This window comes from Penicillium concentricum, assembly GCF_028827145.1.
Source record: "Penicillium concentricum strain IBT 3081 chromosome Unknown utg000006l_segment0_segment0, whole genome shotgun sequence".
Classification (NCBI taxonomy): Eukaryota; Fungi; Ascomycota; class Eurotiomycetes; order Eurotiales; family Aspergillaceae; genus Penicillium; species Penicillium concentricum.
Genome location: NW_026622759.1, coordinates 3,801,010 through 3,816,222, shown reverse-complemented (window position 1 = coordinate 3,816,222; position 15,213 = coordinate 3,801,010). Strand labels below are relative to the sequence as shown.

General features: G+C 44.9%; 6 protein-coding genes across 6 annotated transcripts; 4 read left to right on the top strand and 2 right to left on the bottom strand.

Annotated features, from left to right (window-relative positions):
* Positions 1-352: 352 nt before the first annotated feature.
* Positions 353-929, top strand: N7517_011702 (uncharacterized protein; the record flags this gene model as incomplete). Its single annotated transcript, XM_056729425.1, has 2 exons — positions 353-759; positions 869-929. The coding sequence occupies 2 exons, from the start codon at positions 353-355 to the stop codon at positions 927-929; spliced, it is 468 nt and encodes a 155-aa protein (XP_056575240.1).
* A 5,218-nt stretch (positions 930-6,147) lies between these two features.
* On the top strand, positions 6,148-7,322 carry N7517_011701 (Concanavalin A-like lectin/glucanase subgroup; the record flags this gene model as incomplete). Its single annotated transcript, XM_056729424.1, has 3 exons — positions 6,148-6,494; positions 6,613-7,178; positions 7,231-7,322. The coding sequence occupies 3 exons, from the start codon at positions 6,148-6,150 to the stop codon at positions 7,320-7,322; spliced, it is 1,005 nt and encodes a 334-aa protein (XP_056575239.1).
* Positions 7,323-7,519: 197 nt separating this feature from the next.
* On the bottom strand, positions 7,520-7,969 carry N7517_011700 (YjgH family protein; the record flags this gene model as incomplete). The annotated part of the gene is made up of 1 exon (XM_056729423.1): positions 7,520-7,969. One exon carries the CDS (start codon positions 7,967-7,969, stop codon positions 7,520-7,522), a length of 450 nt encoding a protein of 149 aa, XP_056575238.1.
* Positions 7,970-8,438: 469 nt separating this feature from the next.
* Positions 8,439-9,962, bottom strand: N7517_011699 (M81 family metallopeptidase; the record flags this gene model as incomplete). Its single annotated transcript, XM_056729422.1, has 1 exon — positions 8,439-9,962. The coding sequence occupies one exon, from the start codon at positions 9,960-9,962 to the stop codon at positions 8,439-8,441; it is 1,524 nt and encodes a 507-aa protein (XP_056575237.1).
* A 763-nt stretch (positions 9,963-10,725) lies between these two features.
* On the top strand, positions 10,726-11,334 carry N7517_011698 (copper homeostasis protein CutC; the record flags this gene model as incomplete). Its single annotated transcript, XM_056729421.1, has 1 exon — positions 10,726-11,334. The coding sequence occupies one exon, from the start codon at positions 10,726-10,728 to the stop codon at positions 11,332-11,334; it is 609 nt and encodes a 202-aa protein (XP_056575236.1).
* Positions 11,335-12,041: 707 nt separating this feature from the next.
* Positions 12,042-14,049, top strand: N7517_011697 (nucleobase cation symporter-1 family protein; the record flags this gene model as incomplete). Its single annotated transcript, XM_056729420.1, is given in 6 exon segments — positions 12,042-12,147; positions 12,293-12,363; positions 12,469-12,692; positions 12,706-12,725; positions 12,831-13,555; positions 13,606-14,049. 6 exon segments carry the CDS (start codon positions 12,042-12,044, stop codon positions 14,047-14,049), a joined length of 1,590 nt encoding a protein of 529 aa, XP_056575235.1.
* Positions 14,050-15,213: the final 1,164 nt, after the last annotated feature.

Genomic DNA, 15,213 nt, shown 5'->3' with positions numbered 1-15,213 from the left:
ATTCTGATGAGACCTGGTGTTTCTTGCTGTACTTTTGTCGCTCATCGGAAAACTGAAAAAAAGATGATATTGGTGTCCGAGGTTCACTCGAGTGGGAAAGGAAGGTCGAGAAAAACCTTCAACTTGTAAGTTTGGAACTTCGGTAGGAAACCAAATTGGAGGGGGCCATATATGTCCGGATTTGGCGGATGGGTGATAATCTGATTGTGCCAATTTAGGACCGTTGTGTCTATTCATGAGGATACGTGGATACGTGGATACGTACAATATTCGAGACAAGAAAATCGCACATGTTCAATGTCTTGTTTGTCAATGACAGGTTTGACCTCCATCAATAAGTAAGTGTAAAATTATGGGGGTACCATACTTTCCCGAGCGTGACCCAAGGGAATGCCAAGGTCAAGATCCAGTCCATGGATTGGAGTTTTACTCGCTGAATACTCTGCTATGCGCCCGCCCGCCTGATGTTATCGAATTGCTTCTGGTCGCCTTTAACATGCTATCCCAAGTGAAAGCCGCTGGAGCTTGCATGGAGAACTGCCAGCGATTATTCAAAAATCCTGGGTATAACCCGAGTCCTGATGAGTGTTTTGACATGTTACAACGAGCACTTCTCTCCCTCGACAAAATCTTCCTCGATCCCCCTCCGCAATCCGACGATAAATTTGTTCGGGAAAGTTGGTCGATGATTGAAACGGCGAGAGCAAGGATGCAATCCGCTCTCCTAAAGCTTGATGACATCAAAAACGGCCCCGAAAGGTCGGTTGAACTTGACCATAATATTGACTTAAACCAAAGGGTATAATATGTGAGTTATGCTTCAAAGAATAAAGGATCGAAAAGGGCTTGACCTTAAATATAATCGCAGAAATGCCCTCAAAGCTGTCTACTTGGAGGCTGCTGTTCGAGACTGTTGGTACCACGCGTGATTCGTTAATTTGCAATATGACATGATGTGTTCGACAACACCAGGTGCAAGAAGACGGAAGGGAGTGGGTTGTTGTTATACTTGTGACCGTTTTTTTTCAAACCACCCTGTAGGGCAAATGGCAGCTGGCAGCCACAATACCACAATACCCAGAGGCAAAATATTTTAGTGTCATCAGAAAGCCTGATTCCACTGTACTATATGACCGTCTTTATAATGTTACAATCCTGAGAATTGGTGGCAGGAGAGGCAGAATGCTCTCAACCAATAGAAACTCAAACAAAAAGCCCGGTCGAAGGTCACGTCGTAAAATAAAAGCACCAAGCAACAACGCCACGACTCTTGTAATGTACTATATTTGATATCACCAGAATAGTAGCAGGCTTCTGACTCCACGGGGCTTTTACTTTTTAGTTATCCTCCAAAATGGGGAAAGGAGAGGAAACTGACTCAGCCAATAGAAACTCGAGCGAAATCAGCCTTGCAAACGTGTGGTTCAGTCCGATCAGCTGTCATCTGAGACCACCCCTCGGCAGCTTCCTTCCCTTCCCATTCAGTGAATCCGAAGGGGATGGCAGTCCGCTGTTTCTCTTATGTTGCTGTGGTGCCTTGCACATAGACCGGGCCGGCCCGCATCACGCACCCAGAGATGATTGGTTGCTAAGGGAATGATGTCATTTGGCGGGGAATTGCCCAGCATGAAAAGGGCTTTGGTATTTATCGAGGGAATGTATGGTGGGCTTCAGGCAATCGCACGAAATGCGATACCGTTCGAGGATCGATCAGAGATTGTTGGGGTTAGTATAGCCAGTTGCAAAGACTGGACGATGTTGACTTCTCACAGTGGATTAAAAAAAATTGGGGTTTATTGATCTCAGAAGCGGCGGACGAAGAGACGCACGTCCTAAACGCTCTGCTTCTCGTATCTCTGGAGTAACTGGCCGTTTCTCTGTTGGTTGTGATAATTTTCCCTACTGTGGAATGGTTGGAGTCATTAATCAATGCTTGCGTTGAATTTCTTGGGCAAGATGTCGATGTATAATGCCTAACCAGTTTATTCCTTTCTTTGAGCCAGCGCTATGTATCTAGTTAACAGTGACCGTCTTTAAAATCTCTCGTGATAAGTGGGGTAGTCAGGGAGAGGAGGTAATAGAACGGAAAGAATAGAAACTAATCAGGTTGGGCTAACAAGGTTCTTGTCTGTATTTTCCCATGGTTCCTGCTCGCTATTATCATTCGTCAAGGGCGTCTGTTCTCACTTAGAAGCACCTACCCAAGCTGTCGTGGAATTCCCGTGGCTTTGGTTGTGCGTAAATATGAGGGACAGCTCGTATCACATGGACCACATGTCGTGTATAAGCACTATGCGTAGGCTATCCTCTGCTCGACCCCATAGCAATAGCTAGTTGTCACTTCAATCACTCAAAAGAATCTTGGGTAACGTTATAAGATTATGTAAGAGAAGGGACGATAAAATTTCAGCATATACGCAAACAATGATTTTCTCCAATTGCTCATAAATCGGACAAAAGGCAAAGAGGAAGAAACGATTTGGATATATACCTATTTCGCAGAACTCTTAGGCTCCCGACGCTTATCGCGTACTACGAAGAGACTATTTTAGTCAATGACCAAGGTCCTCAATCCTTTACTGCGCTCATATTGGCATCAGCCAACGGTAGGCTTAATATTGCCACACTTCTATTGGAACACCCCAATATCAATGTAAATGCGGTGGATGATCAGGGAAGGACCGCTTTCTGGTGGGCCGCAGCTGGTGGGCATTTCGAAGTTGTGCGGGTCTTGTCCAAGGAGCCTGGTGTCAAAAAGAGATTGAAGGATTTGAAAGGCAAGACAGCATACTCCATCGCGAAGGATCACAATCATGTAAATTTCAAGCTTTATTTACGAAGCTTTTAAATTTCAAGCTAGGATTTAGTAAATTCAGTTCAAACGGTAACATCAGCCTCCTCTGACATTGGGTCCTTCACTTGAGAATTCTAGTTTTGACACCACTTGCACAATCAAAATACGATAGTTGATTGACAGATTACTGGATTTCCTATTTTCCAAGATATTGCGACTATTAGTCAGACACTTTTATCTCTTCATTAGTCAATGCTCACTTGCATTCCAAGTACCAGTCAGGCAAATCAATATGACTTTCAGTTCTTCTACCTGCCTTTCCTGTTCATCGTTTCAGGGCATCAGCGCGCGTCACCAGTCACGTTACTTGAGCATGTAGTGACGGTGAGAGAAAGCACACTTGCTGAAGACAGTGGCACTATATTTGGACTAGCGTGTTTCAGGATAGGGTTCGGGAAACGATCTGCGAGTGTATGCGGGGTGACGGGCGGATCATTGAAACGCCCGAGGGGAAGGGCAGAAAGAGGCGGAGACGAGTTCACCGCCCGTGGTGAGGTTAGGTCCTATGGACCCATCCAGTATCTGTAGTCTTTGACCCATCCAGTATCTGTAGTCTTTAACAGAATCTACCCCATCCGTTGAATTTCTCTACACACTCGTAATCCTGAAGTTCCATCCAATCGATCGGATTGAACTATACCTGTAGCGTACAACAGAGTCCCCGGGAAGAACAGGAGAAGCTGTGGAGAGATTCGACTCGCTGGGGAGCGGGTCAGATTCTCGTCTGACACGGGGGAATGTGTTTTCGAATATGGCAGTACATCTTCACTCTACACTCCAACTATCCCAGCTTACAGTAGAATCGGGCTTGCCCCAATGAGGCGACCATATTCCGGGCTACACGTAACCCAGTAGCGGCCAGTTTTGATTATACTTTCTTATATCTTATTAGATCAGCTTATCATGAGAGCATAACTTTGAGGCATTTACGCAGGGGTATTGAAAATGAGGCATACAGTGCGGCTGCTTTAACCTGAGGGTGTTCCAATAAGTCTTGATTGATGGTGAACAAAGTCATTTTTGATCCGAAAATTCTTCCCGTCAACTTTACTTTTCTTTTTCTGCTGGAAAGCTTCATCGTGCCCATCAGCTTTGCCATCAACGCCCTCCCAAAACTTGGGAACTCAATCAAAGGCCTTTGCCTATAAATACCTCGCCCGACATCGGGTCTTCTGGCAATGCCTAGACCAATGACCGTTGCCGTATTCCTATCAATGGAGGCAGTTTTGTATCACCCACAGAGCCTATTTTTGACAAGGTATTCAACTATGCATGTCTCTTGGCCCTCTTACGAGCTTTGAGCGCTGATCCCAGACAACTTTAGCCTCTAGGAAGAGCATAATCTTAGATATGTGAACATATATTAGTACTTCGAGAACAGTGGCAGGGATCCCGCGGGGTTACTGTATAGAAACCTGATTCGGGAAGGAGCCGGGCGAATTTTTCTTTTCCTGGCAGCAGTACTTTACTGTAAACGAAATCGTGTGGTACGACAACTTTGCGGTGATAGTACAGGCGACACGCGGTTCAGAACATCCATGTTTAGCTCTATATGATTGGACGAAGAGGCACTAGATCTATAGATCGTACTGTGAGACCGAATAATAAGGGAAAGCACCCGGGAACGGAGAATCAAATAGTTTGTATTCATCAATGTGTGTGTCCACAATACAGTAGTTGTCACTCAGATGGTCTCTGGGGAGACGACACCAACAGGCACTCCGAGGCCTAGAAGCTCAAACTAGAAGTAATATCTTATATAATTATATTATATAGGATGTAATGTTAGAGGTAATACTTATCCTAAATAGCAGATAAAGATATGTATATTTTAAGTATATCAAGAAGTATATAGATTAAAGAGTAAAACAGTGCCTTTATATAGACCATTTAGGAGGCAAATATAGGATAATTGATGATATCTCTATTATCTCACTATTTATAGTGAGTCATAGTATGATATCTTATATTATCTCATGATTTATGGCGATTTAGGAGTCATATTTTAGTTTACCAGTATTAATATATCCATAGATATATCAATATTACTATTAATTTATATATGATCTCCTTCACACCATTATACTCTACTATAATATACTATTATACTTAGATAGCAGATAATAAAAATTGTTATAAGCGCTATATAGTTATCTTTAGTTAATATCGTGAGATTTGGTTAATTCCTATAATTAACGAAAACCTTCACTTTATTTAGTTATATAAAGTGGTTCGCTACTATATTGGACTAGATAAAAGGGATGAAGACAAGTCATTATAGCCTTAATACTGTGGGCTATAGACGTGCCATATACGCCTTTATAACGGGATGCGATATTGTTAATAGAGCTAATCCCTAAATAAAGGAAATAATATGGATTGTAGTCTGTAACTCGACTATATCAAAAAGGAATTACTAGTAAATCGTGAATCACCAACGTCACGGTGAATTTTATCTTAGTTGGGTACTAACCACTCGTCAGGCGCTGAAAAGAGAAGATGCAGTAAGTTTGATTTTTTCTGTATATAGAGGCTCGCGTCTGTGTCTGTATTCGGCTACTAGAAATATTATCCAATAAGAGAGTTATGAACAGATGGCACACTTAGTCGCCCGTAGTGTCGCTAGATAATGTCAGTGTCCGTAGCATTTCTCAAGGTTTATAGCGGAAGTGGCAGGTAGGGTTCTCAAGTGGCGTGGCCGTGCTTTATTGTCCAATCCGACTCTACACAGGGAAAATCTTCATTTGGCTAATGGTCAACTTAAAAGAAAGTGATCTTAAAAAGAAAGAAATATGCAAACTTATGGTGAGATCTTCATACCCTATTGTGTCACCTGCAGACTAGTGATAGTAGTTAGCAACTAATATTTCCCTTTCGATGTTGTAGAGTATTGCCGACTTGTTCACATGAAAGGCTTTAAGTAAACGAGCCAAAACATTATGAACGAACCTTGGACTCCGGGGGTAATGGATTAGACGGCTAAAGTCAATGCTCTAAATAGGGGAGCGAGGATCGACGAAGTACATGTGAGGCTAGTCCAGAAAGGGGCAATGCGTTTCAACAGACTGTAAAGGGGCCGTGAAATGACCATAAAGAGGTAATGCCCTTCAACAGACTGTAAAGGGGCCGTGAAGTGACCATAAAGAGGTAATGCCCTTCAATAGACTGTGAAGGGTCATAAACTGACCATAAAGAGGTCATCATTTTCGAGCGGGTTTCGTATTTTAGGCAAATATTATTCAGACAGTCCAAATCTCTGGTTCGAAATTCAGAGGAATCATATTTCTCTCAGTATGGTGTTTTACCCCTACTTGTGCCTTTTAGTATTATACCTTCCAGGCGTCTTCTCGTCATCTCTGTTGGACTTCTCCGCTGCTCGTGGGGATAATCCCTCTATGCTTGGCAATCGCAACCTCGAAGCAGCCCGCGGTGATACCAGTTCTTCCAATACTGATGATCTTTACATCAAGCTTGGAGCAGACCCGAAGGGAGTCCCCTCGTTGCATTACCATCGGATTGAAGGTGATATTCGGGCGGAATACCACTCCCTGTCGCGCAAGATGGCATCGGATCAGACATACTATATTGGATATCAATTTTCTCTTTCTGACATCGAGGAAAGCTTGATGGTCTGGCAATTGTACGGTTTCCTTTTTCCTTCGTCGTTTTTTTTTCCTTTTCCTTTTCCTAACATCCCCTTCTTGCCTTTGTGTTCAAAACAATACTGCATGGTCCATTCTGTTAACTGATTACTGTAGCAAGGAATATGCTGCCAACAATGCTGCAGACGGCGGGGCTAATATTCCACTGGGCCTGGAGTTCAAAGGTGGTCAAATCCACCTGCAATACCAATCGTCATACTCCACGGGACGTGAGCACCAATGGTCCCAGACTCTTAAGACAAATACAGTGTACTCGTTCGGTATAGTGATCAACACAGCGAGTCCAGGATGGGTCGAGTTATACTTCGATGGTAAGATGCAGACTTTCTCTACATCTGGAACCACTCGGTTGGCTGCAAACACTTTCCCTGGACGGACTGAACCGAAGTTCGGTATCTATCGGGGCGAGGTTGCGGGGATTGATAGTTACGTCTACCGAATCCAGATTGGGACGTCGTTGTCAGATATCAAGGAGGCCGCTGGATTGAGTGGATCAACCACTACCACCAAAACTACCCTGAAGAAAACAAGCAGCACCACAACCACAACAAACACAAGCTCCAAGCAAACAAGAACAATCCATATAACTGCAACCACGACCAAGACCACGACTGCGTCGGCACCCACATCTACTACATGTGCCTGGGAGGGGCATTGTGCAGGTAGGATAAACTTCACCCCCAAGCTCCACAGCCGCTCATTGATTCTTCACAGGCACCACCTGCGTTGACGATAACGATTGTTCCGATCCCTGGTACTGCGTAAATGGAATCTGCGGCAATGACTTGACAGAGACGTGCGAATAGGAGGGCCATTGGCAATGACCCATTGCCTAGGTATGGTTCACCTAAATCAAATCTAGCTTCTAGATGTTTCTTTGGTATTGACTGCCACATAGATGTCGTATGCTCAATTAGTGAAGAGTGTTCTGATCTGATCTGTGGGACTGTATTGATGGAAAGTGCGCTGTTGACCCAAACAAACCATGCCCCAACACCTAGTTTTAAATATGCTCCACAATAGCATCTACTTCGATCTCAACAAGCATCCCCTTATTTATAAAACCGCCATTGACCACAATCATTGTTGCAGCAGCTCCTATCGTACCATCTCCACCCCGATTATGCTTGCCTAGCATCTCACTAAATCCTTGTCCCACAGCCTCACAGTCCTCGTGGCGACTGACAAACATCTTGACACGAACTATATCCTCTGGGCCTTTGCCACCGAGGCCTTGGATAGCTCGAATACACTCCTTCAGAGCAACGCATGTCTGTTGTTTGGCATCTTCTGGGTGGAGAATTTGCGGTGCATTAACCGGAGAATGGGGATCAACCGCTGTAGTTCCGGAAACAAAGATCTGATTGCCATGGCGGATGGCGCGGTAGTAACCAATCTTTTCTTCGTACGGAGATGAGGTGACAAAGCCAGTTTTCGCTGGCCTAGAAGCCATAGTAAAGCTAGAAACGCGTTCTCAGCTATCACGTTAGCAAACATCACAAAAGCGACAATTCAGATGACAGTACTAGGCAAATGGATCTTCTAGAGGGTACATAGAAGAATGGTTTCTTTTTCAAGTGCTGAGTATTTCGTTCTTTGCGTGGCCCAAAATTATTAAATACGAAGTAGAACCCGAATGAGTCACAATTAATGTGGCGTTCCAGATAAGACATCATGTTCGCAAAGTCGCGATGACATTCATAATCAAATAATTTTCAATTGGTCCACATGCTCAAATAAGCGCTAATGGATACTGAGACTGGGCGCACTATGCTTACAGCTTGGTAGTGTCTTGGGTCAAGGAACCGAGGGAAACAAAGACATGTACGTAGTGCTGGGAAAGAACTTTGCGGATACTCCGGCAATCTAAACCACTAGGCGTGGATCTTAGACAACCAGATACCATGATAGGCAATTGATTCTTAACACATTTCCAAATCGACGTTCGAGAACGGAATTAGCTGTGGGGTGAGATCTGGGGCTGTATGGAACGTTCTATCGAAGGGCCATAGTGGACGCCGGATATGATGGTGCCCAAGACGTGGTAGATCTTGATCAACACCCCCAGGTGTCAAACCAAGCATCCAGTCTGCCGCCATGTCAAACAGCTCTGGTTCAAGATAGCCAATCTTGACTATTACGATGTCTGCCGCTCGGGCATTAAGATCAAGGCCGATAAAATCACTCTCATGGTGATATGGCTTCCGGAATTTGGTCAGGATAGTAAATACGCTTCCAACCTGTAGAACTGCTTCAACTTCGGCGTCGCGATCTCCATGCCTAATGGAATGAACACGTCCAGTCATCGTGATAGGCCCAGCGTGCAGATTGTCGACTTGCGCCCCGGCGGTGACCGTCACCGTAGTGCCCACACCAGCCTTGGTTATAGCTTCAATTGCCTCGGGTCCTGGAATGCTGGCGTAAATCACAGTTAAGCCGGTACCTTTCCAAAACTCCGGTCGCTTTGTCAATTGATTTAAGACAAAGGTCACATCGCCTGATCCACCAGCGGTAGGATTATCCCCTGAATCAGATATGAAGAAGGGCCTGTTTGAGGATGCCAGCGCGTTGTCAATACATTCAGAGAAAGACCCGGTCGGGGCAACGAAATGGAAGTCCTTATGAACACGCCAGAACAATGATGCAAGTCGCTTCGCACCTCCAATGATAGCAGCCTTGTTCCATCCAGTGACCATTACCACGGCATGGTTTCGTGGCTCATCTGCCCACGCATAGCCAACCCATATGGCTGCATCGAGGACATTATCCATCGCTTCAATTTCTGGAAGAAGCGAATACAGGCCTTTCGCTGGTTCGTTACGCGTCGAAGTCTGTTCTCCCGGCAGCAAGATGGGAATTGGGACCCATGCTTTCAAGGGTCTAGTCCCTCTTCCAGTGTCGGTTGGCGAAGTCAAGACATGGACAAGATTGCGACACGCCCTTTCCTTTGTTTCCAACTCATCCTCGTGGGGCGCCATACGATAACAAGTGATCAGATCAGTCTGGTGGGCCAGCTCTCTAGACACATTTCCATGCAAATCCATAGATGTCGAGACCAGAACGTCTGGGCCAATAACAGTCCGAATCCGCCGGAGAAGCTCTGCTTCGACGTCTTCCATGTCCTCCACACACATTGCGCCATGGATATCGTACCATAGTCCATCGATGGGGGTTAAGGCGACTATTGCAGCCAGTCGCTCCAGGATTTCCGTGGCAAGTTGTTCAAAATCGGCTCGCACCACGACTCCGCCTGGTAGGGCATGCCCGATAAGTGCTCCCTTCCAGTCTGCAGCTTCTGCAAGCTGAGTGCCATGATGCAGAAAATCGTACTCCGCGACCACCTCCGGGCCGCGGCGTGGGTGAAATGCCCCACCGAGTGTCCGAGCGGGGGAAAATGTCGAGGTCTCACAAGCAAGTCCTGCAATTGCGATAATTGGTCGAGACATTGGCGAAAGAATTATAGTGATGAGAAATTTAAAGAAAGGTGAAGTATTGCAAGTTGTTTCCGATTCACGGCAATCGTGTCAATTTCCCCGCTTTGATAAGAGTTGCATTGCATTTCCTTGATGATACATGTCAAGGGGATATCAGAGAGATTTATATATATATATATATAAATTGTACTTCTTAGAATGTTAGAAAGTCAGGTTCTCCCTAACAATCTGAAAAGAAAAAAAAAGATATATAGCAATATCGAGAGCAACTTGTCAATTCGAGTCAGCAGAAACGAGATGTAAATAATCAAAACAAGACCATCACCTCCAAATAATTAAGATACGATATTTGGGCTCGCTTCAAAGATCAATCAGGTGACCCGCCAATCGCACTACAAAACTTTCCTCTTCCCACACGTATCCCGTCCTCCACACCTGACTTCAAACCAGCCATCATGAGTCGAGACGTTAGCCGACAGTTACCAATCCTAGAGATTGCGTGTTTCAATCAAGAATCGGCCATAGTTGCTACGAGAGCAGGAGCGGACCGTATCGAGTGAGTATTATATTCAAGTTGGGGCTCCCCTGTACCACTTAATGTATTTGCCCCAAACCATACATTTCCTTTTTTTTCTTTCTTTGATTGTGAAATCTTCTTCCATTCTATCACTAATCGTCCTCGAGGTTATGCAAGGACTACCATCTCGGTGGGCTATCTCCCGACCTAGCGGTTCTCCAAAAATTGAGATCACAAATCAAAATACCGATCTATACGATGATTCGACCACATGCCAATAGTTTTTGTTACGATGAATATGACTTCGAGGTGATGAAACAAACTCTCAATTCTCTCAAATCCTGCGGGGCTGACGGTTTCGTCTTCGGGATTTTGACTGGATCCCCACAAAAGTGTGATCCAAATGCCTCGTGGGTTGATGTATCCCGCAATAAGCAGCTTGTCCAACTAGCTGAGGGGCGACCCTGCACATTTCATCGCGCTTTTGATCTCATCCCCGAATCCCACTGGGAGACCACATTGGCCGACATCACGGAGTGTGGCTTTGCGTCGATTTTGACCAATGGTGGTCCTTCAGGAACAAAAGCAACGGAGTGTGTGGACAAGTTGCAAAAACTAGTACGTTATCAAACGCAACTCCAAGGGGGTAGAAAACTTCACAACCATAAAGTTCCAGAAATCATCGTTGGAGGTGGTGTGAGGGCATCAAACATAGGCTTGCTCCATATGATTACCGGTGCCACGGCCTTCCATTCCGCTGCTCTCCTGGTTTCAGAGGAGCTGGCCTGCGTAGATGAGGTGTTTAAGATGAAAGATGAGATATCCCGGGCCCGGGAGGTCGAGGGGAATGAACAGGCGAGATCATGATTTCTCGCATATACATATTGCGCGTATAAATCCCTAGATATGAATTTAAATTTCTTTCTGGCAAGGAGTCGGAAAGCCTAATCTAAAATATCAGTTCCAAGCTGTGCGCTTATTTTCTCGTTCTTATTTGCCTTCCTAATTTGTGAAAGACACGAAAATATCGAGGTATTTAATACATTGTTCTCAACATTATAGTATAGTACTGATTTGTTCTATCCCTTTTTCTCTTAGTTTAGTATGTTATTTATCTAGAATTAACTCGGTAAAAACACAGTAAGGATATTTTACAACCTCAAACAAGCTCGACCTCATCGGACCGCGGGGGAAGAACATGTATTACCTAAAATCGCACGGCTTTACGCAACCATTGAGCGTGTCACCTATGATCTATTGTCAATGGGCTATACTTGCTGTTAAGATCATCCCAACTGCGGGGTTAGACTTTATATGCCCGTCGGCAAAACTGCGATACTTTGAGATCTACCTACATAACCCGTAAGAGGTTATGCTCTGTAGATCGATGTTGTCACCTTAACTACAGTACATTAGGCCAACATCCCTCCTTTGTTTTCATTTTTTACGACCAGCCTACCTTCTTCCAATTGTCTCCTAGCTACAAACTTGGTGTCACTTCACTTTGATTATCATACCACGATTGATACGCTTGAGCATCTTGATATTTTAATCAAGAGTATTTTGTTGTCAACATGACTCTAGGCCAGTTGAAGTTCTGGCTCAACAAGGTCCAGGTGCCTGTGGAGCCTGGGTTATCAACAGCGCAGCTGATGTTGACAAACGATGATCTTCGACCCGGTGAGACTACGGCCAGTGACCTTCCAAATATCAATTAGTTGCGCCTAAAATCATGTTCTTGCGATTCATGAAGAAAGTTCAATGTGATCTATTCACCATCAATCTGTACACAACTGACACTTTCGTCTTTCGATGTTGCCTTTAGTTAATCCAGAACGCCGTCAATGGGGATGGCTCAATTTTGTTGCGTTTTGGATTGCGGATTCCTTGAATGTGGTGAGTTTACGTTGATATTATTTACTTAGGGCTTCAAGAGAGGAATGATCCTCGCTCGTTCTCGTAATTTGAGCATGCATTAGTATATCTAACTCTCTTTGGCAGAACACATGGATGATTTCATCCTCGATGATAGTCGATGGACTGTCTTGGTGGCAGTCGTGGCTATGCGTTTGGATTGGTTATACTATGGCAGCCGTTTTTGTTTACATGTTAGGTCGCATTGGTGCCATCTATCGTATTCCTTTCGCAGTGACCAATCGAGCTTCATTTGGGATTTGGGGTTCGTTTTGGCCAATTATCAACCGAGCAGCGATGGCTGTGATTTGGTATGGAGTACAGGTACGCAAATTTCCCTACTCGTACGTTCACGTCTAACTACGTGGGAAAAAAAGACCTATCTAGGGGGTAATCTATTATTGAAGACGAAAAGCACTGATAGATGAACTAATTATTTCAACTTTCAGGTGAATGTGTGACTTTGATGATTGCTGCTATCTGGCCAAGCTACAACAATCTTCCAGATACAATTCCTGCTTCATCGGGGGTAACCACCAAGCAGTTTGTTAGCTTCCTAATTTTCTGGTTAATGTCTTTGCCGGCTCTTTGGTTTCCCATTTACAAGGTCCGGCATCTTTTTACGGTCAAGGCATACTTTTCCCCGGCTTGTGCTATTGCGTTTTTTGGCTGGGCAATTGCTAGAGCCCACGGACTTGGGCCGATAATTGACCAGTCTAACAATGCGCATGGCAGTGATTTAGCCTGGGCATTTGTGAAAAGTATTCTGAACTGCATCGCAAACTTTGCTGCCCTGGTCATCAACAATCCAGATTTTACGAGATATGCTCGCGACCCTAAGGACGCACTATGGCCCCAGCTCATCACAATTCCTGTTGGATTTGCCGTCACATCATTTATCGGGATCATTGTTTCTTCTTCATCGAGTGTCATATTTGGTCAAGCAGTTTGGAACCCTCTTACCCTTCTTGGTATGTTTTTGCAGGATGCAAGCTCTGTCGAGCGATTTGGGATCTTTATTATTGCAGCTGGGTTTGCCCTAGCACAGCTCGGAACAAACATTGCCGCCAACTCTGTGTCAGCTGGTACTAATCTCACAGCCCTGCTTCCTCGGTTTTGTACGATCCGACGGGGGGGATATCTGTGTGCGGCAATCGGTCTTGCCATGTGTCCTGTGAGTAACTCCAAAATCCGATAGTGCCCCAAACACTAATACACTGTTAGTGGACGTTGGTTGAATCTTCGAGTAAATTCACTCTGTACCTCTCTGCGTATTCGGTATTTCTTTCCGCTATCGCAGGGGTCATGGCTAGTGACTACTATCTAGTCCGCAAGGGGTTTCTTGACGTGCAAGCGCTGTATAGCGCTGAAGGAGATGGTCTTTATTACGGAACATTTGGGGTTTCATGGCACGGGTATGCCGCATACATATGCGGCATCTTGATCAACATTGTTGGCTTTGCTGGCGCCGTTGGTGTCGATGTTCCTATGGGAGCCAAGTACATCTATAACGTCAACTACTTTTCGGGGTTCATTGTCTCTGGGGCAGTGTATTGGGTCCTAGCCTGGATGGTTCCTATCCCTGGGGCAAGTGACACATGGAACGAGATACCCTATGAGCCACATCATATGTGTGATGCAGACGAGAAGAAGGTGGAAGATGTTTGAAGATCATGGATTTTAATTTCGAACGAAGTCGATGTGGCTGAGATTAACGTCATGATTCGGCCTGGATTGAAAAGGGGCGCTACTATGCAATATAGTATGATGAATCAATGATATTTTACTTGAACATGACGCTCAATTCTAGTCCATACATAATCAACAGTGTAGACCCAAAATAAATATCCGAATAGCCGAGCACAAATATATCTCAGCTCTCACCCCACAATGCACCTCGGCTTTACATTTAACAAGAAACGGTGTTCTCCTTCCCCATCGTACCTAGTGTCAAAACTAGGAACCAAATATGATGCGTACAGCGGTAGAGTTTCCCAACTTCATTTCATTAAGATAGGACGTAGTGGAAATTTGCCGGCTCTCCTCGTGGCCTTCCCCGCGGAAAGCACGTTGCCCCCACTGACCTTCACTGACAGGTATTTCTATCGAGTAATCGTTACACCCCTGACCAGGAAGATGCACTAAGTCAGGGTGGGTTTTTCCTGGTGAACCTTCTGGCTATGACTCCTATATGGAGTATACATACCTCAGTTGATTGTGCTTAACTCCATTCTGACCGCATATGTGACAGCGTCCAATAGTCACAGCGGCTTGGCAATCCCTACCGCAAGCCGTCGAGCTTCGCAGGCTTATGATGACCCGGGTGACACGATAGTTACGGTCTTTCTGAATATTCTATGGCAGTTCGAACATCCTTCCATCAAACCAATCAACCACGAAGGTACTGCGGAATGCACCATCGATGTTGAGCCAACCCTGCGAGAAATAGCGATGTGCTAAGTGTAGATTCTATTGGATGCTGTCACCGTTCGTAGAAATCATGTCAAGTTGATGAATCGAAGACAGTGAGTTACCCGTGAACATGGGCACGGATGATCAACTCCCGGACCTCTTGACACGCAGGGAAATGATCTCGTCCAATGCGAGGAAACAAAATGCTGCTACCGGAGTCTAATTAATTTACGAAAAAAGGTTATACTATCGATGGCCGAGAACACCCGATTCACTATTCCTCTCGGGACAATCATAAGCACCGATTTACTGAAAATGGTACTAAATACTAGGCATGTCAGATTTGCTTGATTATTGCTGAGGGCCTAACTATGGAAGGTGGTAGCACCCTGTTTCCTCTTTTGGGGCCTCTTGATAGGT